General features: G+C 44.3%; 1 protein-coding gene across 18 annotated transcripts in view; it reads right to left on the bottom strand.

The window, feature by feature from the left end:
- The window catches only part of TENM2 (teneurin transmembrane protein 2), a 1,216,596-nt gene that overhangs the window by 119,904 nt on the left and 1,073,143 nt on the right, over positions 1-23,549 (bottom strand). For 15 of the 18 annotated variants that reach the window (XM_032851741.1, XM_032851742.1, XM_032851745.1 and 12 more), the window contains one exon: positions 21,649-21,861. In XM_032851741.1, coding sequence (XP_032707632.1) covers positions 21,649-21,861 — 213 coding nt within the window. The remainder of the gene's footprint in view (positions 1-21,648; positions 21,862-23,549) is intronic. The other 3 variants (XM_032851743.1, XM_032851744.1, XM_032851746.1) reach the window with 1 other exon arrangement.

The raw sequence follows: 23,549 nt of genomic DNA, 5'->3' as shown, positions 1-23,549 counted from the left end.
TATAGCCACAGGAGGGTCATAAAAATACAAATAACATCTAGGAGGCCTGTGGGCACGGACTCGTTACTTACTGCAGGGCTGACGGCTTTCTTTTAACTAGTGTAAAATCAGGCCGGTGATAAATCGCCATATATTTTGTTGTTGTTGCTGTTTGCAGCACAACTCTAGGAAATGTAAGGAAATCACTAAATGTTTGTTTCTAATAGATGTGAAAAGAGCTGGGCCAAGAACCTACCCCAGGACTATGGGTTTTAAATTCTGGATTTTAGGATGCTTTTAACACAAACACCTCTTGGCTATATGATCTTAGGCAAAAATGATTAACTCCTTATTCCTTACTTTCTTCATCTGTAAAACCAGGGCAATAAAAGTACCTATTCCAGAGGGTTGTTGGGGTTTAAAAGAGAAAAAACCTATTGCATGCTTAGCATGATGTATAAATACATGTAAATATATCTAGTAATATGTAAGATGTGTAAATCGTAAGTAAATGCACATAGTAAATGTTTCAGAACTGAAAGCTATTATTGTTGTTTAAAATAACATCAAATGCTGACAGAAGGGTCTATGCAGCTTAGGGGAGTCTTTGCTCTGCACTTGGCGATGAGGAGGGACTATATACTATGGCTGGAAACATGACTGTCGGTACAGCAAAGACCCCAGGAAGGTGCCCTCCAAAGACTGAAATGGAAATAAGGAAAATGAGGTAATTTCCTGAGAGTTCCATGAGTAAGATCAGCACATAATGGATGTGACATGTTACCTAAAGAAGTCCTCCGAAATCATAAGAGGCATGTGAGCTGCCCATGTAAACCAGGCTCAGAAAAGTATGTGAGCAGAAAGGGGTGCTCTGCCTGCGGTGTGGAAAAGGGGCCGTCGAGGGGGTGGGGCAGAGGACTGGCTTGATCGGGCTTGAGCTTCTAAAGCATTCCTTTGTGCCTTTTTTTTTTTTTTTTTGAGGACAGTTCTTTTAATGAAAACAATATATTTCCTAGCTATCAGCACATGTGTTTTATGAAAGATTAGGCTATATGCAATTTGAAACGAAGAAACAGAAAACAACAAATGGCAGTTAACACTTGGTGCGTTGTATGCACTTTGGTGCCTTGTATGGAGAGCTCCGGCACTTGTCCCTCTTGACTTTTGCACAAGGTACAAACACATCACTGGTCTCTGTTCCTCTCACTTCAGCATCTCTGAGGCTGTGTCTGTGATAGACATGTTGCTGCAAAAGTTGGCAAGCTTAGTAGAAGGCACGACCCACTGGGCAAATGATGAGTCAGACATCTAAAAATGGCTGATTGTGAATTTCAGAGGATATCTTGTTTCTCAGTGGTGATGATGGTGGCCTCTAGGGGCTCCCCCAGCCCTGCCTCATCTTGGTCATCAGTCTGAAGATGTACGCTGACTCTGGGGCCAGCTCAGTGGCCGTGAATCGCCTCACCATGGCACCCATCTCCACTGTGGTGAACATGCTGGAGTTGCTGTTGGCCAGGCAGTAGATGATCTGAACAGACTTAGGATGGGGCAAGGACAGGGCCGGGGAGGCTGTGCAGGAGGAGGTCACGTGGATGATCTTGGTAAGCCATGGTGGCTGTTCGGGTGGTGTAGGCAGGTGCCCTGCTACTGGGACTCCCTGCGGCAGGGCCAGTTCTATATGTGTTTAAGCTTCCCTACACATCCCTCTAAAAGGAAAGACTTGTGGCACAGATGCAGACAACGAATAAAATACACTGTCCATAAACAGCACTCCGGTTGACACAAACTTCATTTGGGAATCGGCAAGTGACCAAGGTTGGAGAGGCTGGGTTTTGTGATGATTCTGCCCTTCCCTCTATGTTGCTTTTTCATATTAAAGGCAACATGGTAGAAATGAAAGGGAAGGGTACGTGGGTGGAGGGACGCAGAGGACCGCGGGGTCACCCCAGGTTGAGGGCTGACAATGGAACATGGAACAGTTCCAGCAAAGGACCGCACTGACCTTCTTGATGTGGTGACCTGACACCAGAAGTCTGCATCAAGTCTGCCAGCATCATCTAGTTCTTCTAGGCAACAGAACTTCCTTGGGTCAGCCCTAAACGCCCTCCCAGGTTATTACTCCTGGACTTCAAAACCTTTTGCATTCTGTTTATCCCTATAGGTCAGCTTGACGCATCTGAATTGTGGCACTCAAACATACTTAAAAAACTCTATCTGTGCATCTATGAACCTATCTGTCCATCCTCCATCTATCCTCCATCTATCCATCCATCAGTTATCTATTTGTGTATACATAAATATACACATATATTTATATTCATTAATCTGTCAAGATTTCCTAACCAACAAATCCCTCCAAATCCTCTGAAGACTTGTTCTCAAAACACTACGTATTAGATGACCTCATACATTAGCTGTATTTTACCTTGTTTTATGTTACTTTCAGCCTGTACAGAGACAATAAAAACATTTCAATCTTTCCTTTGTTTCTTCACCCTTTTTTCTTTTCTCTGGCTGAAATGGCGGCTCCCAGCAGCCCCGCCCTCGTTCATTAATCCAGCACCTTTTATCATTCACTCCTTCCCATCCTTGTGACCCACGTAACCCCGAGTTATGAACTTATCCTGTTCTTTGAAACTCTATCTGCATGTTTTGTTCTAGTCCTTTTCTTCACAGTGTTTAGTTGGTGAAGGACTTGAGGGAAGTCACTGGTTGTTACGAGGCCTTTATAAAGTTTGTGATAAGTCTCAATCAGGGGGAGTATGAAGAATAAGGAGATGTTTGTTTTCTGAAAGCATATAGAATAGGAGTCAGAATCCCAACAATCTGGCCTGTGCTATTCTCCAATTTCGCATAATGAATGTGCCCTTAGGAAGGCGAGAGCTTTCTCTTCGAAATCCTCTCATTTACAGAGAAACAAAAATCCCTCCTTTCAAATATATTTTAAACATGCAAAACAGCAGTATGTTTCTGTTAAGTCACATTGTAGCTAAATGGATAATTGAATGGTGAATGGGAGCTGCTACTCAGCTGCTAACCTGCAGAGTTTACACACACACACACACACACACACACTCTCCCAAATTGCAGCAGAGCAATCCCCAGGAGGCAGAAAGCATGACTGATTTTTCCAATAAAGCTGAAAAATCGATAATCCTTGTAGACGGAACGCTCGCATCTCTAACCACCTCAGAGTTTCATCTCCCTCTGCTGTCCCTCCCAAACAAGCTTCCGTCTTCACCCTGGTACCTGTCACCAATTCCGTACTGCCAGGATTTACCCTGAGTTCTATTCCAGCTCTACTGAACGCACCTCTTAGAGAGGCCCTGCAGTGCATCTTGATTTAGAGATGCTTGGGTTTTATGTGACTCTGGGAAATGTTGTTTAGCTTTTCCGGAGCTCCAATATGTTCTGATGTATGGCCGTGCATGCCTGCATGATTAATGGCACAGGCAAGGACTTGAAGTCTTCAGAGGTCACCCTGTGTGTACTGAATAATACAACGTGATCCAGAAATACCCTTGGATGAAAATTCCGGCTCCTCACAAATTCAATGGCATTGCTTGCTTTCACTGACATTGCCGGAGCCTTGGCGCCTCTCACTGACCGCGCTTCTGAGGAAAGTCACCACCCCCAGACAGACATTTCTGAGGAGAGTCACCTCCCCCAGACAGACATTTCTGAGATATAAAAGCAGAACCATTTGGGTTGTTGGCTATTTCTCTCTCCAGTGTCAGAGATACCAGGATGAGGAGGAGGGCTGGGAGCACGAGCGGGCCCATCTGCCAGACTCTGACAGGACTTCCGGGTTCGGGGGATCCAGGCGCGGGCGTGAAGCAGATGAAGCTTCCATGCAAAATATGCTACGGTGTGCAAGGCTGTGGCTGAGAATTTAAATGCACCAAAGTCAAGAGATTCGAAATGATGGTTCCCACAGCAACTATAACTCAGTTCTCTGGTGAATATAAAATTAACTTTATTGCAAAACATGCTGTTCAATTTACGCCTTAATATAGTCGTGGCAGAGTTACAGTTGCTGTGAGAACGCTAACTCTGAATTGTTTTGAATAATTAATTTAATGAAAAGTTGGTGGAAATGTGAACTCTGATAGAAAGTCAACTTAAATTTAGGGAAGTTGGCCAATTATGCCTATGCTGAGGAGTGATGATTCATTTTGGGAATCTGAAAGAAATTAGTGCACTCTTTGGCCTGGGGGTGCCGGTAAAGCAGAGAACCCCAAAGTATTACCAACGGGGGACAGCACCCCCATCCCTGAAGAAACATTCGTGCAGGTGGTGGTGTCTTTACCAGTAAAGGAGGGTGCCCCTGGGTGCCCATACACTCTGATTTCATTGCTGGCCTCCAGAGAAAGCCTCTTGCCACAACCAGCTGGGATCAAAGTAGGGGATCAAAACAGTCTAGGGTAACACCTGGTTTCTGTCAAATAAACCGAGGGTTAGAGCTTACCTCCCCCTGTCACTGACAGTTCAGACTTGCCCCAAGGGCTTTACCTCTCTGAGCCAGTGCTCTCACCTGTACGATGATGAGGACAATTTCTACCTCACAAAACTGATGTGAGGATCAGGATGTGAGAAGGTATGTTAAGAACCGAGCACAGGGGCTGGCAAGTTTTACGGCCGGTGTTCAGTAACTGCTAGCTGCTCTTATCTGAAGAGGGAGTTCAGTAGACGAGTAAATTCAAAACACGCGCAAAACCAGCTCTTCGGCCCATTATTGCCATCTAAACGGATTTGGTACAGACCGAGAGCAGCCAGCAAGGGGGGTGAGAAAGACAGAGACATGACTTGGCAGAAAGTTTCCTAAGCAGGAGTTTGTCTTCAGTAAAGATACTTCATTTATTTAGTTATTTATTTAGTTATTCCTTTCGCTATTTCTTCCTCAAATCTATTTCACAAATTTCACAAATGGGCTCTTTTGGCAGCTAAGAAACACAGTACTTTTGAAGTTAGCTCACGGTGGGTTCTCACTATATCCGTCCCCACTGTTCTCCTCAGATATAATGTGGCTTCTCTTTCTCTTAACTTTTTTTCGGGAGGGCCATGCCTAGGGAATCTCAAGCCAGCCAGCGCCTACTGAGCACCTGGTGTTAATTTAGGTTCCTTCTGGATACCATGGCAGAGGATAATTTAGGTTCCTTCTGGATACCATGTTTTGCTGCTGAATGCCAGGCTTGACCAAACCAGAGGGGTTGTCCCTGCCAGAGAGCATCTCTCTTGGGAGGCACTGTTAAGATTTTAACAGAAAGGGGCAAAGCCATAGGCTGGGAGGAAACACAAATTAAAAGGAACCCCCCGAGCAAAGTGCATTTCTAGCTTCAGAATCCACTCCCAGCTCAGCTCTAACTACTTTATGTATCAGCCTCATGTTGTTTTCAGGGCCTCTATCTCCTTCCCCTCCAAGTCTTGGCTTGCGGCTTTTTACCTCACTGTGATCAGTATCAGTCAGACTTTAATGTCTCCTGAAAGACATGATTTTATAGCACTGCAATCTTCTGCTTTTACTGCTCAGAAAATATTGTGAAGTTGCACTACTTAGCGTAACCCCATCTCACTGGTGCTGGAAGCAGAAAGGTACATGTCAAAGTGGAGTTGTCCAACACGTGGAGGTCGGTCAGATGCAACTTTAAAGAGACTCTTGGTTTGGCCAGGTACTTAGCTAAACCTGGAAATTCACCACGGCTTCGGTAACCTGTGCACGGCTGAGTGCTGAAACTCCACGGGCTGATGTCCCTGCTGACCACTGAGTCTGTTGGCTTGAGCATCCCTGAGTTGCACTGTTGGCCTATAGGAGCCAGTTAAACCCAAAGGCTGGTTCAGCCAGGTGAGCCTGACTGTGCTGGCAGACCCACCACGAGGGTCTCCTGCATGGGCATTCTGTACACCATACAACAGGCTTTAAAGGATTTGGCAGGACTGAGAATGCCTGTGGCTTCCCTATTTTGAACTTCTGGAATGTCACCCTGAGGCTACTATGATAAAGATGTCCCCTACATGGTGCACCTTCGACTCCCAAGAATGGATGTTTGTGTATGTATGTGAAAAATACAAATTATGATTTATCTGTGTGATATTTTGAGAGGCATCATGAATGAAGGTAAAGAGAAGCCTTGGCTGACCTTTGGAAGCTTCCATTCTGAACAAATGAATAGCATGAGTTGATTTCTCCCAAGGCAGCACAAAAGCTACCTTTTTATATATTTGGGTATAAAGAAATACATACCTGAGGATATAAAGAGATGGCTTTTTTAAGCTACATACTTGAAAAAATTTTCAGTATTGATTTTGATCTGTTGAGATGAGCTAAGACAGAATGGCTGATTCTAGATGCTTAATCAACTGCACTTCTGACTAGATCGAGAAGGGATTTCCAGTGCTCTTCTGTGGAATCCTTAAAGTTCCCACTCCCAGAAAAGGCAGTTTCATTGGACTCTGCTCTAAAGAAGAGTATCCTGATTTATGGGATCAGAGGGGAAGCTGGTGGGTATGGCAGCCTTTGCTGTCCCAGGTGTCACTAAGTCTAGTCCCCTCTTTCACACATGCATTTAGGACGGCCAGGTGTCGCTCTAGTTCTACATCTGCCTCCGAAGGATGTCCATGGCATGCTCGCATGCAGAGAATGTGAATGGCTGTGGTAGAATATCATGCTGGGAACCATTCCCAGGAATCAGCCGTCTGATCTGAGACAATTTGGAAGGAAGAGCAAGGCAATCTAGAAAACGGGGATACTGTCCTGGGAAAAAGACCAACGGTTTTACACTGCCATACTGGAGTCTTCTCTCTGGGTCATGCCTGCAAAGCCCAAAGAACTCCCCTGAGTAGAGCAGGACAGGGAGCATATATGCCCTTAAAGCAGAGGAGAAGGTGGGAGGACAGAGGGATGGTACAGCAAAACCCTTGAACCCAGTCTAGAGGGGAAATGACCATGGTGGAGTTCTAATCACTGCTAGCCAATGGGAATTTCTTGGGTGTTCTACCCAAGGCAACTCAGAGAAGATCTTTGTTCTGGCCTTCCACTGCACTGCTCTGGCCCTTGTCCTGCCTTTCCATGGCCACTCCTGTTAATCCACTGTGGCCAAGGAGAGGGCACCTATCCCAGCTCTGTAAGGGAAAGGCTTCTTCATAGCTGTAATTCTATTTGTTTAAGGAAGAGAAGGGAAATGAGGCCCCAAGGGGCATGGATTAATTGGGCACTGTTAGTAAATGCAGATATCCAGAATCCTGCAGATACCCAGTCGGCATTTCTAGGTCTTGAGCACTTGGCAAAGTAGAATTTCAGAGCATGGCATCACACCAAGGACCAATGCAGAGATGTGTTGTAATGGGTGCAGATGAACCATGTGGGGCCTGTCGAGAAGTTAGATGGGCACACACACATGCATGCACACACAGACGTGTACACACTCACACGCACGACAGGAATTAGTCACTGGCTCAGTTTGCTTGTATATGTTGTTGAGATCTGGGGCTTAGCTGTCAGCTGGAGCAGATGGAAGGAAGATAAGCCAAAAAGGGCAGCAGAGGAGGCAGGAATGGGAAAACCTGCCTGCGCTTCTTGAATGTGGTAATTTGCCAATTGTGTAGACCATGGATTTAGACCAAGGAGTCAACCTAGCTGCCTGTTTAAAATATTGAATGCTGCTCCCTGTGTGTCTTGGGGCAATAGCTACCTGCTTGCCTCACAGGCCTGTTGTGAGGTTGACGGAGGCAACACAAATTCTTTTGAGCTCCTTGGAGAAAATTCAACTTGTAAGTGCAAAGTTATCTCCATCACACCCTGGCAATGAGACTCCTACCAGCAGAAACTAGTCACCAGGAGAGTTGGGCATTAAAAAAAAAAAAAAAAGAAGCCAAAGCTGTCCCAGTCTCAATCTAGGCAAATGATGATGTTCCCTAACTCGATACTAATCTTGCACTGGAGCTTGGTGTCAGTGGCCACAGATGGGTGATCCATGTGGCCTCCAGTCCTATTTGAACGGCTCGTAGACCATTTCCACACATTTTGAATTGCTTGCCAACATTTGAAAACTGGGAGAGTATGCATAACAATCCTGACACCCGGCTTTGTACTGAAAAATCGGAAATTTTGGTCAAGCTAGGTTTGCATTTCTATATGGCAATGTTCAGTGGGACGCAGGCCATGTCTGCCCTCCATAGAAGGGGCATACACTCTCTAGTGTATTACCACTCCCTACTGTCTTCTACCCTTTCCAGTGCACTCATGGACATTGCTCCTGCCTCATCCACATAGGGGTGTTTGAGTCTACAACTCTTTCTACAGGTTCTTCCCTCCTGTCCCTTCCCACAGTCAATGAAGATACTGAATTCATAGCGCTCTCATTATCCAAATCTAGGCCACCTCCCCTAGCAGAGGAAAGGCCTGCCCAACCACCTCCTGCCAGGCGGAGACAAAAAGAGAACTTGATTTATCCCATTCCCTCCCTTGCCAGTAATTCCATCTTAAACCTTAAGGTTTTCTTACTTAGAGATGTCCATGCAGTAATCCAACTAAATTAGATTATAAACATCGGAAGGTTTTTGCAATAAATAAAAATATAGATATAGCTAAGAGAAGATGAGATTTAATTAATGAATGTTATTTAACAGAACAAGTTGTGCCATATACGGAGGATTAAAAGATAAAAAAGGATAGGAGGAAAAATCAAATTTTAATGAGTTGCCATCTTCATTTGATTTAACTGAATTTCTTCCGCTGTTGAAAATATTAACACATATGAGGGAGTCATTTGTGTGTATCCACACAGTTTGATACTTGACTGCTTTTTTAATGTAATTATATTGTGTTACAAATGAATTTAAACTACCATTGGAAGTTTAAGGCTTCCATCTTTCCATTGATCTTCTTGGGAAGCTGTTAGCAAGAAACAATGTCGAAAAAGAAACCGAAAATGATTGGCAGAAATACTGGGAAGGGTGTGTTTGTTAGAGAACAGCAAAGTCTCATGTGGGCAAGAAGACAGCCGAGGTCTTCGGTTCCTCAGACTGTCACCAGCCCCTGTGCCAACCACTTCTTTTTACTCCTGCTACCCCAGGGGAGGCTTATGCTGCACTCAGCACACATTAGGTGCTCAATAAATGTTCATGAATGAATGAATGGACGAATGGATGAATGAATGAATATAGCTGTCAGTGCTTAGCTGGAACCACATGGAGGAGGTGTGGACCTCACACATGCCATGGGATGATACCCATGTAACTTTCTTCTTTATGTTTGTAACACCCATGTCCCTCCAACTGGCAGACAGATCCTCACTGAGCCATTTCCAGATCTCTCTCTGCATCGCTTGCCCCCTGTGTTCTCTCTTCTTGCAGGCATGGCATCCAGGTGCCTCAGTGACCTTCTCCTGCAGGAGTGGAGCAGGCGGTGGGCCCAGATCCCTGGGCTACCATAGGGGGATTAGCATCCTGGCCTCTCTTTGGGGAGTTCGGGGCCCTGGGCATGGTTGTGTGCCACCTCTATCTATCTAGTGTGCCACCACTGCTAACTATCCTCTCCACAACTCTGGCAAGGACCTGAAGGTGTGGTGCTCATGATTTTTAAGCTAACATTTATGGAGCATCAAGGACTGTGTTAAATGCTTCACTGATAAATGAAGTGCTCCCCAAAATAGGACATGGGTATTATTATTCCCAACTTACAGATGGGAAAAGTGGAGGTACTGAAGATACCTAACTTGCCAAATATCACCCAACTTGCAGTTGATGGAGGATGGATTTGAAACCAGGCCTGTTTGATTCCAAAGCCCATGCACTGAACCCCTCTGCTGCATACTTCCCCTCTCCAGCCCCACTCTCTGAATGCACGGTAACTACATTAGGAAAGCACTGATGATGAGGAAGTTCCTCTAAGGAAGGAAGAGGTTACCTTCTCCAAGCATAATGCAGGAGATGTTGGGAGTTTGGAGTGGGTGTTGATGTGTATTATGTGTTTCAAATTGCTTAATTCTGGGTAGACTAGTTTCTGTGCTAGGCTTCTGTACAATATGGTAACATTTCCTCTATCAGACCCCCAGAGAACAGGTCTGTAAGTGAATGCACATGGATCTTTCTTGGTCCCATTAAATGGAAATAAAAAGTTAAATTAGTTCATATTCAAAGTGTGGTGAGAAGCAGATAGCAGCAAGCTTAGGGGACCTAACTCAACTTGCCTGCATTCCCTGGATTAGTAGGAAAAAGCTCGTTTCTCTTACCACCTCTAATATCTTCTTCAATCTCTCTCCCTATTCATGGGAATTGTTATCATCAGTGACATTCGGGCTTCCTGGGCTCCCATACACCTAATGTGGAGAAACAGTCCCATTGCCTGACTTGAGTTTCATGTCATTAGAGAGAGCATGTTTCAGTGCAAGAGCGTGACTGGTGATAGACAGCTTGCTAACTTGTTGGAATAAAATCAGGTACAAATGTTTCCTCTGTGCCTGTGAGGTGCTTATTTTATAATTTCTGGGAGCCCCCACACCCTGGCATTGTTTCTAGACAACTAGACAGGGCTGTCTGGCAATCCTTCTTGAAGTTAAAGCATGATTTTAAAAATAAAGAAATGCAATTCACACTTATCAGAGCCCATCACTCTGCTTAGAGCTTTGGACAGATGACCCTTCTGAGCCAAGTTCTAACCAACTTCACTGCTAATTTGACCAGGTGCTGCTGCAGCTAAATTTGGAATCTGTGGGCCAGGAGTCTCAGCAATTTAAATCCCTCTGGACAGCAATTCTGTGGGATTTTTTATCTCTGGAATATCAGTTAACCCTTCCTTTCCCGGAAGTCTGGCAGGATATAGCTGGATGTCACCTATGATTAGAGTGAGCCGCCTCAAAGAGCCATGACAGAAATTGCTGGAAAACCGGCATCTAAGGGATATGGAAACATTTGCCTCTCCACTCCTTTTGCGACACCATTAGCAAGAGGATGGGAGATCACAGGGGCTCCTTTACTTGTGGTTGAGCTGGCTGAAAATGGAAGCAACCCTTAACCGAAATAAGAAGGAAGAAGGAGATCTTCTCAAAGGACTAGTTGTGTAGATGACAGGGGTCCTCACTGATCTGAGTTGGAATTTAGAGCCTGGGTGTGTTTGAAGAACATGTGAACATCCCCCACCACTCCTGAGTCTATGGAAGGTATCTGAGTTTGAGAGAAATTGAGGAAACCAAAAGTGAGGAAACCAAATTGCTTGTTCTATAGCCTGATCCTGGGACAAAACCTTGATGGATAAGACAGGTGCTATAGGCAAAAAAAAAAAAGCAAGCTTCTTTCTCAAAGGAGTGTGGAAGCAGCTAAAAAAGATCTCCAGTATGGGCAGATGTGGTGGCCTCTCCTTCACTGTGGGAACACAGCAGGGCTTGGGTTAAGTGGACACTGAGGGTGCTGGTTGGCACACCTCTGGCAGTAGGAGGAATACTTTAGGGCTCCCCTGAAGTGAATTTTGTAAACATCAGGCCTCCATGAGGAGACCAAGCTTGAAGAATCTGAATGGGCTGACCATGAGCATGTGAGACAGCCCTGGAAACTTCTAGGAATGTTCAGGATGCAAGTGGGGAGTGAGCTTTGTGGTTGGGATGAGCCACGAAATTAGAGAAGTAATGTCAATGATTCCTTATTTGTGAGACAGATTTTTAGGGCTTGGGGTGATGTAGGTTCTATCAGTCTTGGAATAGAACCTATGAAGGGTAGAGTGTGTCCCCATTCTATTTTATGAATGTCTCGTGTAACCTACCTATCTTGTTTTGAGAATCATCTCAGTTCATGTGTATAAGTATAAAAACCTCTGCTACATTAATCTCCTCACTTGACACTTATTGGGCAGGAGGAGTCAACCACATCTTGACTGATCTGGGAACAGAAAGAGAGGTATATCACCACGGACCATAGAATGAGGTCTTTTGTGGGGAATCCCATGGCGAAAGCTATGGGAAAAGATTGAGTAGGCTTCTTAAGGATCTTAATAATCAAAAAAACACTGGCTAGTAGCTTTTAATTACTTTGCAGCTGTTGCCTTCTATCACTGAGGACCAAAGAGGCCTCCCCCTTACTGATTACAATGAAAATATGTTTTTAAAAATAAACGCTTTATTTAAAACTAGGGATATTTTTTTAATTAGAGGGAAGATTAACTAAATGCATTTTATCTTGTAATTTAATCCATTCTAATTATCCTGAGGATGGTTATGATGAAATATTTAACTTTCTCCTAGTTGCTATTTCACGTGTTTTTTTTCTTTATTACCCATGAAGAGAAAAGCTCAGAGATGGTCAGTGTTATGGTGGCTTTCTTTAAGTCTGCTTATAATGATGTATTCAACGCATGATGAAAAGGATGAGAAGAAAATCAATAAACCCTGACTGTTGTGGGTTTTCAAAATGATGGTACCCTGTTTTCCAAAGGCAATAAAGACAAGACTTTAAAAAAGAGCTTGTGAAATAGAATGCTATGAAGGAAGTGGCTGGTGTAAGATTGAACCCCATTAGGCAGGCAACTTGGGAAGAAATGCAAAATCTGTTCCCTACATGAACATCTGGGATACCCTGTGTGGCTTCTGATAACCCAAGAGATGAGCAAAGGAATTGCAAAGAATCCCCAGATGTTACCCATGGGCGTTGCTCCAAGGAGTCATGCAATAGCAGCATGGGAGGAATGAGGTTAATTGTGCAGTTCATTGGGCTGAGTAGGGACAATCAGTGCAATTCTTGAGTCTCCAAAAGGCATGTGTGACTCAACTGAGTTCAGTTGAGCCTCCTGGGTTATTATTCCTTTTTGCACAGAGTAAGTACAAATATAATCTTGGAGCCTAAAGTCAGAAAACGAGAGACCAGAACAAGGTATTCTAAGAGACACTGACCTGGCAGTATCTTGAGTGGAAGAATTGCCAGGTTCCTTCTTAAAGGAAGCAGTGTTATTCCAGACTGCTCTAGAGTGTGTCTGGGGTCCCTCATTTGAGAAATACAGGCTTAAAAGAATTGAAGTTTTATTCTACTCAATAATGACATAATTCCAAACCAATACTTCAAAAGATGTTTCTTTTGAACTATACTTATTATAAAAATGAAACCCAGAATTAAAAACAAATTCTCATAGACCTCTTGGCTTCTCTGGAATATGTCCAAGAAGTCTAGTTGGATAAATTTTGGTTGAAAGTAGCAAACCCCAATTTCACAATACGTTTCCGTTAACATGAGGATATTCAGATGTTTGATTCCATGTATAATGGGGCTGTTTGGTAAAAAAAAAAAAAAACAGGTTCCATTCCAGGTAAGAGAGCCAGTTTACATTTCTCTGTAAGAAGCAGGTACCAGCGAGTTATAGAACAAAACTTTGCTTGAGAAATTGGTAGTGGGTAGGGGTTATTTTTGAAACACTGCTAACGATGGTAGGTTGGAGGCAGTTATATGAAAGGGAGGTTGAAAGTAGCAGAAATGAAATGAACTATTGGGACTTCATTAAGATCAACAGCTTTTGCACAGCAAAGGAAAGAGTCAACAAAACCAAAAGATAACTGACAGACTAGGAGAAGATATTTGCAAAAGACATATCAGATAAAGGGCTAGTATCAAAAACCCATAAAGAACTTGCCAAACTCAAGACCCAAAGAACAAATAATTCAATTAAGAAATGGGCAGAAGACATGAACAGACATTTTGGTAAAGACGACATCCAAATAGCCAACAGAAACATGAAAAAGTGCTCAACATCACTTGGCATCAGGGAAATACAAATCAAAACCACAGTGAGATACCACCTCATGCCTCAGAATGGCTAAAACTAACAAGTCAGGAAATGACAGATGCTGGCAAGGATGCAGAGAAAGGGGAACCCTCCTATACTGTTGGTGGGAATGCAAGCTGGTGCAGCCACTCTGGAAAACAGCATGGAGGTTCCTCAAAAAGTTGAAAATAGAGCTACCCTATGACCCAGCAATCGCCCTACTGGATATTTACCCTAAGGATACAAATGTAGTGATCTGAAGGGGCACGTGCACCCGAATGTTTATAGCAACAATGTCCACAATAGCCAAACTATGGAAAGAACCTAGATGTCCATCAACAGATGAATGGATAAAGAAGATGTGGTATATATACACAATGGGATACTATGCAGCCATCAAAAGAAATGAAATCTTGTCATTTGCAACAATGTGAATGGAACTAGAGGGTATTATGCTGAGTGAAATAAGTCAATCAGAGAAAGACAATTATCATATGATCTTTCTGATATGAGGAATTTGAGAGGCAGGGTGGGGGTTCGTGGGGGTTTGGGAGGGAAAAAAAATGAAACAAGATGGGATCAGGAGGGAGATAAACCATAAGAAATTCTTAATCTCAGGAAACAAACTGAGGGTTGCTGGTGGGGGGGGTAGGGGTGGGGTGGCTGGGTGAGGGACACTGGGGAGGGTATGTGCTATGGTGAGTGCTATGAAATGTGTAAGCCTGATGATTCACAGACTGTACCCCTGGGGCAAATAATGCATTATGTGTTAATAAAAAAACAAGTAAAAAAAAAAAAAGAAAGTAGTAGAAATGTCTCAAAGAGAAATTTATTTTAATGATCTTCCCTTGCTTTTGTCTTACATTGGTAAGAGATGATGGTGGTGGTGATGGGGCAGGGGGATGATGATGATGATGATGACATCAGCTCACATTTGTTTGGCTCTTATCTTATGGTAGGCTGTGTGCCCAAACTTTACATATAACCCAATGAAGTAGGTCATCTCTTGTTTTCCCATTTGCAGACAAAGAAACTGAGGCACAAAAAGGTGAGGAAACCTGCAAGGATTTGATCTCAGGCAGACTGACATATAAGCCTTATCTTATGTGCTTCATTATGCTTGCATTGCCCTGAATCCAAGTAAAGTGGATATAGATAGATAAGCCTCTATTTAATACCATTTTTTAAATCAACTAATATAATATAAAGGAATAAGTGGACTCTGATTATTCAGACTATGGAAGGAAGTTTTTCAATGAAGAGAAAAAATTTCCTAGGTAAACCAGATAACTGGAGATGAGCAGATGGAGAAACTAACAAAAACTACCGTTGACTATCCTCAACCATTCAAAAAAAAGCATCATCAGCTGAGCCAACACTACATTGTATCTAGTCCTTTAATGTAAAGTGTGTATTATGGGATCTTACTTGGAAGTCCTCCCCATGCCTTACAGGAAAGAGAAAGGTTTGATTGTGCTAGAGTGGCCCGTTCATATAATTCATATAATTTTGTATCCAAGTAATACAATTCAGGAGTTGGACCAGTCCTTAGAGATCATCTCATCCAAGTATGTTCTAAATTCAGTCAACCATCTATTGCATTTGTGGTATGTGCAATATCTGCACTGTTATTTACTTAATATGTTTCTTTAGATTTATTCAGGCCTAATATTGCTACTTACTTTTGCCACATCCTAAGCAATACCAGTATAATCATGAGTTTGATGAGCTACTCATAGTTTTCCCAAACACATATTTTTAAAAACCCTATGTAACCATTCAGTAAAATATATTTCCACACCAACAAAAAGCATTTCATGCTTGGGACCACACTGTGGAAAGCAGTTATGTGGTCCAATCCCCTCATTTGCCGCAGGAAGAAACTGGGCTGGGAAGGTGGGTGACTACGCCAAGAGCCCCCTGGATGTTTAGGGCAGAGTCAAGCCTAGAACACAGATATCCTCCATCATCCATCAATCTATTCTTCATGACACCACAACAAATCAGACAGTGAGTGATAGGAAAATACCCATCATGAATACCTGCAGGGGCTCAGATCTCTAGGGCCCCCTTTGTGTTTCTTTCCTTTTAATGCCAAGTCTTGAGGGCATTTGGGGGGACCTGAGAATCCCATACTTGGAAGAAACTTGTTCTTAATAAATGGAATGGTTGATTCTTTGTCAAAGCTCAAGGAACAGAGTACTCACTACTTACACTAGGGTAGAGAATTCCCCCTGCCTTTTTTTTTTTCAACAGCTCTTATTCTTCTATGTTTTCCTTTGAGTATAGGATATTTTTCATGTTAACCCTCACCCATGGGTTTCTGTCCTGAGAGTTCCAAACTACTTTAGTTCTGTGCTTTTGTGAATTGTGAAATCAGTAACACTTCATATTAAGCTATTTATTTACAGGTTGGGTCTGGCCCCAGCACTGTGGGCCATGGCTAGTGTATCAATAGGATCCTCTGAAACAGTAAGGGTATGGTTCAGGAATGCTCCAAGTTACTGTCTCTCCACAGAGCTAAAACATCGAGACTCCGTTCTCTCTTTTCTTCTTCCTCTTTTTTCTTTTTCTTTTTTTTTTTTTTTTTTAAGTAGTCTCCGTGCCTAGCATGGAACCCAACATAGGACTTAAACTCACGACCCTTAGATCAAGACCTAAGCTGAGATCAAGAGTTGGAGGCTTAACGGATTGAGCCACCCAGGCATCCCAACCCCCTTTTCTTTTTTGATAGGAGCTCCTTACATGGGCACATATTACTAAATCACATAGGAAACAATACAGAAAAAAAAATTTCCATTTAAACTACAGAATGGTCAAGCCATTAAGTGAGCGTGATCTTTATGTCTGTCTCTGTAGTCTATTTTCCAACAGATGCTTAAAGCCCTTCTTCAACACCCAAGCTAAGACAGTCAACACTTTGAGTGATGAGAATCTGATTCCTTGTAAGGCACTTTTCTCTTTTCATTTTATTTTACTTTTTGGAGTGAGTTGCAAAGGTGTTCCTATAACTTTTACCTTCTGGTCCTCGTTCTGATTCTGGGTAGGAAAGTTGGATAGATTGCCTGACTCAGACTCAAAGAGAATGTCTGGCCATGTGGTGGCTCACATTTTGGCCCAACTGTGGGGAAAAAAATCAGAAGTGTAACTCCGCTAGAAGTCTGTCCATAATCTCTAATAGTGAAGGACCATCCCTTCCAGTTCTCACTTCAAAAAGAATGGAGCTCCTAGTGTAGGTTCTAATAAGAGTCCCCAGAGGAATAGGTTAATTAACCAATCAGAGAATTAGATGCTCCCACAGACGTGGTGGTAAGGATGGCTCCGCAGTGGCTAATTTCATCTCAACTTGGTCTCATTGTGGAGTCATGAAAGCTCGAATGTTCAAGGTAATAGCTACAAGAAAAATGTTTCCATAACTTAGAATGAAGCTGGAATGAGATGCAGAAGCAGCTGTATTCAGTCTGAAGTTGGTTAATTTTGATAGTCACTTTCGCTCTCAAGCTCTCTCCCTCTTGGACTGTGACCCTGTCTACTTCTGGTGACAATCACTTAATCGGCATATCAGATTGTCGCACAGCTGGTTTTACCTGGGGTAAAGATTCATTTTCCTTATTAACATCACAAGAACCTATTTCTTTCCCCAACCAATTAAAGAGGAAAAATAGAAGGACCCCAGGGCAATAGAGAAAGAAGAAAACTGTTCTGACTTGGGGCACATGGCCGGTCACTCAGCCCCACAGAAATCAAGTCCTAGAAATCAAGTCCTCATGATTCCGAAATGCAACTGGAGGTCAAGACCACAGAGACAAAATAAACAAGTTGTAATCACTATTATCAGCGTTGCTCACTACCCCGATATCAAACAGTTCACCAAGGGTGGGCACCTGGTGTTGGTGGATTTATTCTGTGGGTGTGTTTGTTTATGTTATTCAGAGCGGAGGTATGGACAGCCCAGATTCAGGAGACAATAGCAACAATCCTCAATTAGAATTTCGTTTCCCTCCTCGCATTCTCTGGCAAAATGTCATTTCTCCCTATACCTGACTCCACTATTCTGCTCCCACAGCACAGGAACAATTACTCTGCAACAGACACTTAGCTGAGTTTACAACAGTTCACCGTGATTTTTGACCTATTCTGTAGCCCCTTAATGCCTTGGGGGTATGGTCCATGGATGGCCTTCTCAAGTTCAGTCCCCGGTTCAGTAAGGCATTGGTGGATGATAGAAACAACAACCCATTTTAGGATTATGTTTAAAGCATAAAACTAATCTAACCACACAATGCGCTTTCTGATTTCTTCCTAAGAGTAAACTGCAGCCTTTCCAAATAATACTAATATATTCCAAAGATAAACAAGAATTGTGGTTCATTTGGATTCAAAGCATACTTCTTATCTATGAAATTCTGTAAGTTTCAGCCATACCTTACGTTTAACTTGTTGGAACAATGTGACATAAGAATTACTGCTTGGTTGAATCCACTCTACCAAGATGTTAACTCTAACAGCTAATCTTGAAATGTTATACCTTATATTTAAATCTTTAGCAATATGTACTAAATTTCCAAACATAAAAAAATAATAATTTGGTTGAAAATTCCAGAAATGCATTTGACCAAACGTGGATAGATTCTACTCGATTGAGTTTTAGAAGTCTGTGTTTTTATCCTCATTTCCACGCGCCCACCGCGGCCAACCGCCCCCCCCCCCAATCCTTGCATCTGTCTTCTTGCTTCCTTCGGCACAATGAACGCCATCCACTAGTGCTGTCAATTGTTCAGGTGACGATTTGCAATGATCCTAAGAAAACCACCTCTCACCACAACCTTTTGAAAATAGGCTTCAGACAACCCTAGCACCCAACGTGAACCACACAGACTCAGCCTCACCCCAAATCTCCTAATGTGCTGTTTGCAGACTAGGTGCCATTTCATTCTTATTTATTTTCTATTTTCAAAATACAGCATTTGAGGCTCTGCTTAGAAAGGACCAAAAAGCCTCTCTTTCCTTTCTGTCGGTATCCCTGAGGAGGAGGACCAATTCTGGGCTTGTAAATTGTGGCATTTACTTAAAGTGAATTGACAGGAGTGTCTGCTCAAAATAAAAGTCTAAAACTGCACACAGCAGCTCCGGGGCCAGAGGTTGAAAAGCAAAAGAAGCAATTATGTGCATCCAAACATCTCGAGATTCTGAATAGCAAATCTCACCAGCCAAGGTATTGTTTGGTTTTTTGAGAGTGAGTCCCAGGGAACGTAACTATGAGGATAGAGCACCTATCCTACAAATGAAAGCAGGGAGCCTCAATTTCTCAAAAGAAAAAGACTTTGGTGATAAATATCTTTATAACTTACATAGTGTGAACTCATACGGTCGTGAGAGATTATAGTTCTGAACAAGAGACTTTCCTGGACCTGAAACTCCCTTCATGTTGGTAGCTTCACCTGATTCGTGAATTTGCACACTCTCTCTGTCTCCCGAGAGCTCATGGGTGTTAGCACATGCATGTGTGAAACTCAAACCAGGCACTTCAAGTAGCAGAAACACCTTCCCCCAGTTCATCTCACCCACAGGGCTGCTAGAAGGAAGCATCTCCTAAGTTCTCGTGCTGACCATATCCTCACCATCTCCTACCCAGACTAGAGGGGCCATCATCCCATTTCAACTTCAAAGGCTCCAGAGACAGGAGCACTCCATTATTATTTTCTCCTCACTCCTCCACTGGACCTTGTCGTTTCCTCTGACAACCTTCAAACCACAGCTGGGGGGCTGTTTCTGAAGTGAGTGTGGACCAGCTGCCTTCTTCTCTTCTTTTTCCATCAAGATCTACGCAACTCTCTAAATCAGGGGAGGGCCGATTGCTCCCATAAAGGGCCGGGTAACCCAGGGCTCTGAGGACTGTACAGTCTCTGTGGCAGGGACTTAGCACTACGATGGAGCGCGCAGGCTGACAACATATCAGTGAATGGGAGGGGCTGTCCTCAAAAAAACACTTTATCTAATGGACACTGAAATTTGAATTCAAGTGTCATGTGTCGGAAAACACCTCTTACAACTGTTTTCAACACTTGGTTAGTGTAAAGACAATCCTTAGCTTGTCAGCCATAGAAAAATAGTCAGCAGATCAGCTCTGTCTGGCCCCCTCCGCGATGGTTTTCCAAACTGTCCCAGTCTGTCTGGGCTGTGCTCTTGTGAGCTATTGCCAGACTGAGGATGAGTTGTAAGTGGGGGAGGGCCAGAGGGCTTGACTGTGGGGGCAGCAAAACTTTGATGGGTGTGGGAAGGGAGCGCAAAGGGGAGAGGCTGGATGGTGTGAAGAAAGTAGGATTTTCTACCTAAAGGTTATTGGTTGGCAAGAGCTCTTATTTGAGGGCGGTGTGAGGACTGGGGCCATGGAGGTATGGGGTGGGGGCAAAGTCTTTAAATCACACCGGGCATACAAAAAGGCCCATCAACAGGAACGCCCTTGAAGAGTGGGAGCTGCTGGTATGAACCGTGAACTGGTTCGGTAGGGGGCCGTGCGCACCCTCCCTTGAGAGTTTTCTGAATTATCCCCCAGACTCTGCAGGGAACAGAAGATGAAAGCAGCCATAGGGGAGCGGGATCTGGAGCATCATTGAGAGATTGCAAAAACAATTCACTGCTAACAGACTGTCCCGCCAGGGTCCCAGTGCTATGGTCGTGGCCTAGATCGGCATGCTGCCCCTCGGATGCCCAATTAGATGGAACCAGGGTAAATCTAATGCAGAGTATGCTTGGTCTCTGCTTCACCACTCAAATGAACAGCATGGGAAATTGAGTCTGACCTCGTGAGTCAGCCCTGGACAAGCTCCTAACTCCGCCTCTCCCTCCGGGTAGCCAATCTGTAGACTGGGGCGTTAGGGCTAGGACAGAGGGGAGGGATGCAAACGTGATGGCTAGCTTCAAAGGTAACTGTAAGGGGACAAGTCAGTAGTTTGCTTGGAAACGTCTTTGAGGATTTCCTTGCAAGTGAGTGGATTAGCCAGCTCCACACTGAACTCAAACCAGCATAAGCAAAAATCACAGGTAAGAAAATGATACTCAAGTGGACAACTTTGTCACTCTGACTGTCTGAGGGATGTGGCAAACCAAAGAGCTATTGGCTCCCATCCTCAAAGGGATAACTGGATACATTCAATCCAGTTTCATCCTACCCTGAACCACAATATTGACCAAGAGCAATCAAAACCAAAACTGAAGGCACCTGGAAACGATTACTCCTCAAGAGATAAAACAACCTTAAAAAAACAAACAACAAAACAAAAAAAACCCAAAAAAACCCCCTCAGTTGAGGAACTTATGTAGAAAGGTGACTGAGTGAGAATGACATGGGACCAGGGGAGACATTGAATGATGGTAGTGGTGATGGGGAGGATCAGGGCCCAAGCATGATGCCTTGTCTTGGGACAGCAAGATGGTGCATAAACCTCTTCCAGGGGTCCCTGGCTACCCTAGAAACTTGGGAGTCCTGCCTTACAAGTAACTTGGTCTAAAACATGTGAGTTCAATTGTTGCCAGCAAGCAGGGACCCAGTGATCCAGCTGGCGGGGAGAGTATTCAAAACGTGGAGACTTGCAGACTACCAACATGGCTGGTGGGGGTGGGGGGTTTGCTTGAAACCTCCAGGTCCTGACAATTTCCCATGCATGTGCATTTTTCCCTCCCCAAATCAGTATTTGAATAAGATAAAACCATTTTATCTGGTTTTGTTCCTTGCCTCCCAATCTAGAATTCTGGAAAGAAGGGAAAGCATTTTCTATTTGGGGACCTTGCTTCTCCCTTCCCTAGCCCCCTGAAGATTTGGAGGGGCAGCAAGAATGTTGTAGAGCACTTGTGTCCCTGAAGGAACAGCCCGTTGCAATGCACGACCATCACTATAGATCTACGATTTATGAAAATAAAGCAATATGTGCCTGTTTCGGTGCCTGCCGTTTGCCTACCAATGGTGCAGTGTTCACCATTCCAGCCCTCTCGGCATTCACATTTGCCATCTTTACAGGTCCCGTGCTCAATGCAGCGGGGGTGGCACACGCGCTGGTCACAAGCTGCGCCTGTCCAGCCCTCTTCACAGCGGCAGACTCCCCCGATGCAGACGCCGTGAGTGCCACAGTCTACTGAGCACACTTCTGGAAGAAAAACAATGATTACAGCTCAACACCACAGCTGGCAAACCCTCCACTGGAGGCCAGACCACACACATGGCCTGGGTCCCTGGAGGAGGCCCAAGGCCCAGCAGGTGTGTCTCCTGGGGAGGCCTGTCCCTCCACGGGGCTGGGTACGAACCGCTATGTAGTTTCTAGAGCAGCGGTTCTCATAGTGGGGTCCCTCGACCAGCAGCATCGCTGTCACCTGGGGACTTGGTAGTCAATACCAATTCTTGTGCCTTGCTTGGATCTCCTGAATAAGACGCTGTGGGAGTGGGGCTCAGAAATTGGTTTTCTCAAGTCCTCCAGGTGGTTTTGATGTGCACTCGAGGGTAAGAACCACTGTGCTAGAGCTCGAGGTCACCGCAGGTGGAGGTCAGACCCCGGCCATCCAGTTTGGCAAAGCTATGTGGGAGGTGCCAACTGAGAACACGTATGTGCATCCTGACTCCCTGGCCAGCTATGATTTTTACCCTGTCGAGAGCCTGAACTGAACAAAGACCACTCGGAAACCCTGCAGCTTCAATCGCACGAGGACGGCAAACCCACCCGTCAGCCCCACCGGCACCTTGTGGCAATAATGTCCGCTCGGATTGTGCTGCATTTACACAGCCTCTTTCTCAAAGGAGCTCAAAGTCTTTTGTGCTTGCGGAGAAGACAGACAGACAGATATACACTCTCTGGCGTTCCAGACCTCTCACTCGAGGACAAGCACGTGCCAGACATTCATCCTTACGACAGACTGCTGAGGGAGGCATGGCTCATCGTGCCAGGGGAAGGAAAACTCAATCAGAAGGGGCAGTGACTCACTCCAAGTCACACAGCGTATCGGCAGCACGGTTGGGCCTTGGATCTCGGGGTCCTCCTCCCCCATCCTCTGCAGAGCTTGGCCTGGACCACCAGCATCAGCGTTGAAGCCAGAGGCAAGTGGGCTGAGAAGCCGTCTCAAAATAGCCCATTTTAACTGACTCTTTTTTTTCCTTTTGGAATGAAATATTCATTTCTTTCCCATTGTAGGCAAAGCCTCACATATATTCCCTTCCTGATTGCCATGGCAATCTGACAGCTGTCTCACTACCCAGAGGAAGGGGGCGGAATGATGATCGCTTGCTTGGATAGGCACTTGTCACTGTGAACAGAACCATTCTCGGGTAGGTTGGGACTGGCTTGAACTGTTGAACCGTTCCATTTTAGGGTCATTCGGGAGGTAAGACGCATACTCTTAATTTTAGGAAAATAAAGTGTACAGCGCAACTTCATTATTTTCCTGTCACTGGAGTATTGCAGTGCTCTGTAACATGGTCACACGGCACCCCGAGGGAGCCTCTTTTCTGTTTTATAGGACGTTCCATTCAGTTTGTCTGGGACTGAATTGTTCTGTTTTGTTTTCTGGTACCTTGAGGGAGTGTACATAAGAAAACCTATAATGCAAATGGAAGCATCCCTCCCGGGCCCCTCATCCATTTGTAGTGATGGAACAAACAAGGCACGAGGACCTGTGGTGTTTTTGTTTGTTTGTTTGTTTGTTTGTTTCCCAGGATCACAGATTCAATGACTGAGGAAGAGAGAGTAAGAAAGGCACTATGCAATTACCCTACATTCCTTCATCCCAAGCTAAGTGTGAAGAGTAGATTCCCATCCATTTGGGCTCACTGAAGGAGCACAGGGCA

The sequence above is a fragment of the Lontra canadensis genome, unplaced genomic scaffold, assembly GCF_010015895.1.
Source record: "Lontra canadensis isolate GAN:19392208 unplaced genomic scaffold, GSC_riverotter_1.0 scaffold5, whole genome shotgun sequence".
Taxonomy (NCBI): Eukaryota; Metazoa; Chordata; class Mammalia; order Carnivora; family Mustelidae; genus Lontra; species Lontra canadensis.
The sequence above is the reverse complement of the archived record's forward strand: the minus strand, read 5'-3'. Positions and strand labels throughout refer to the sequence as shown.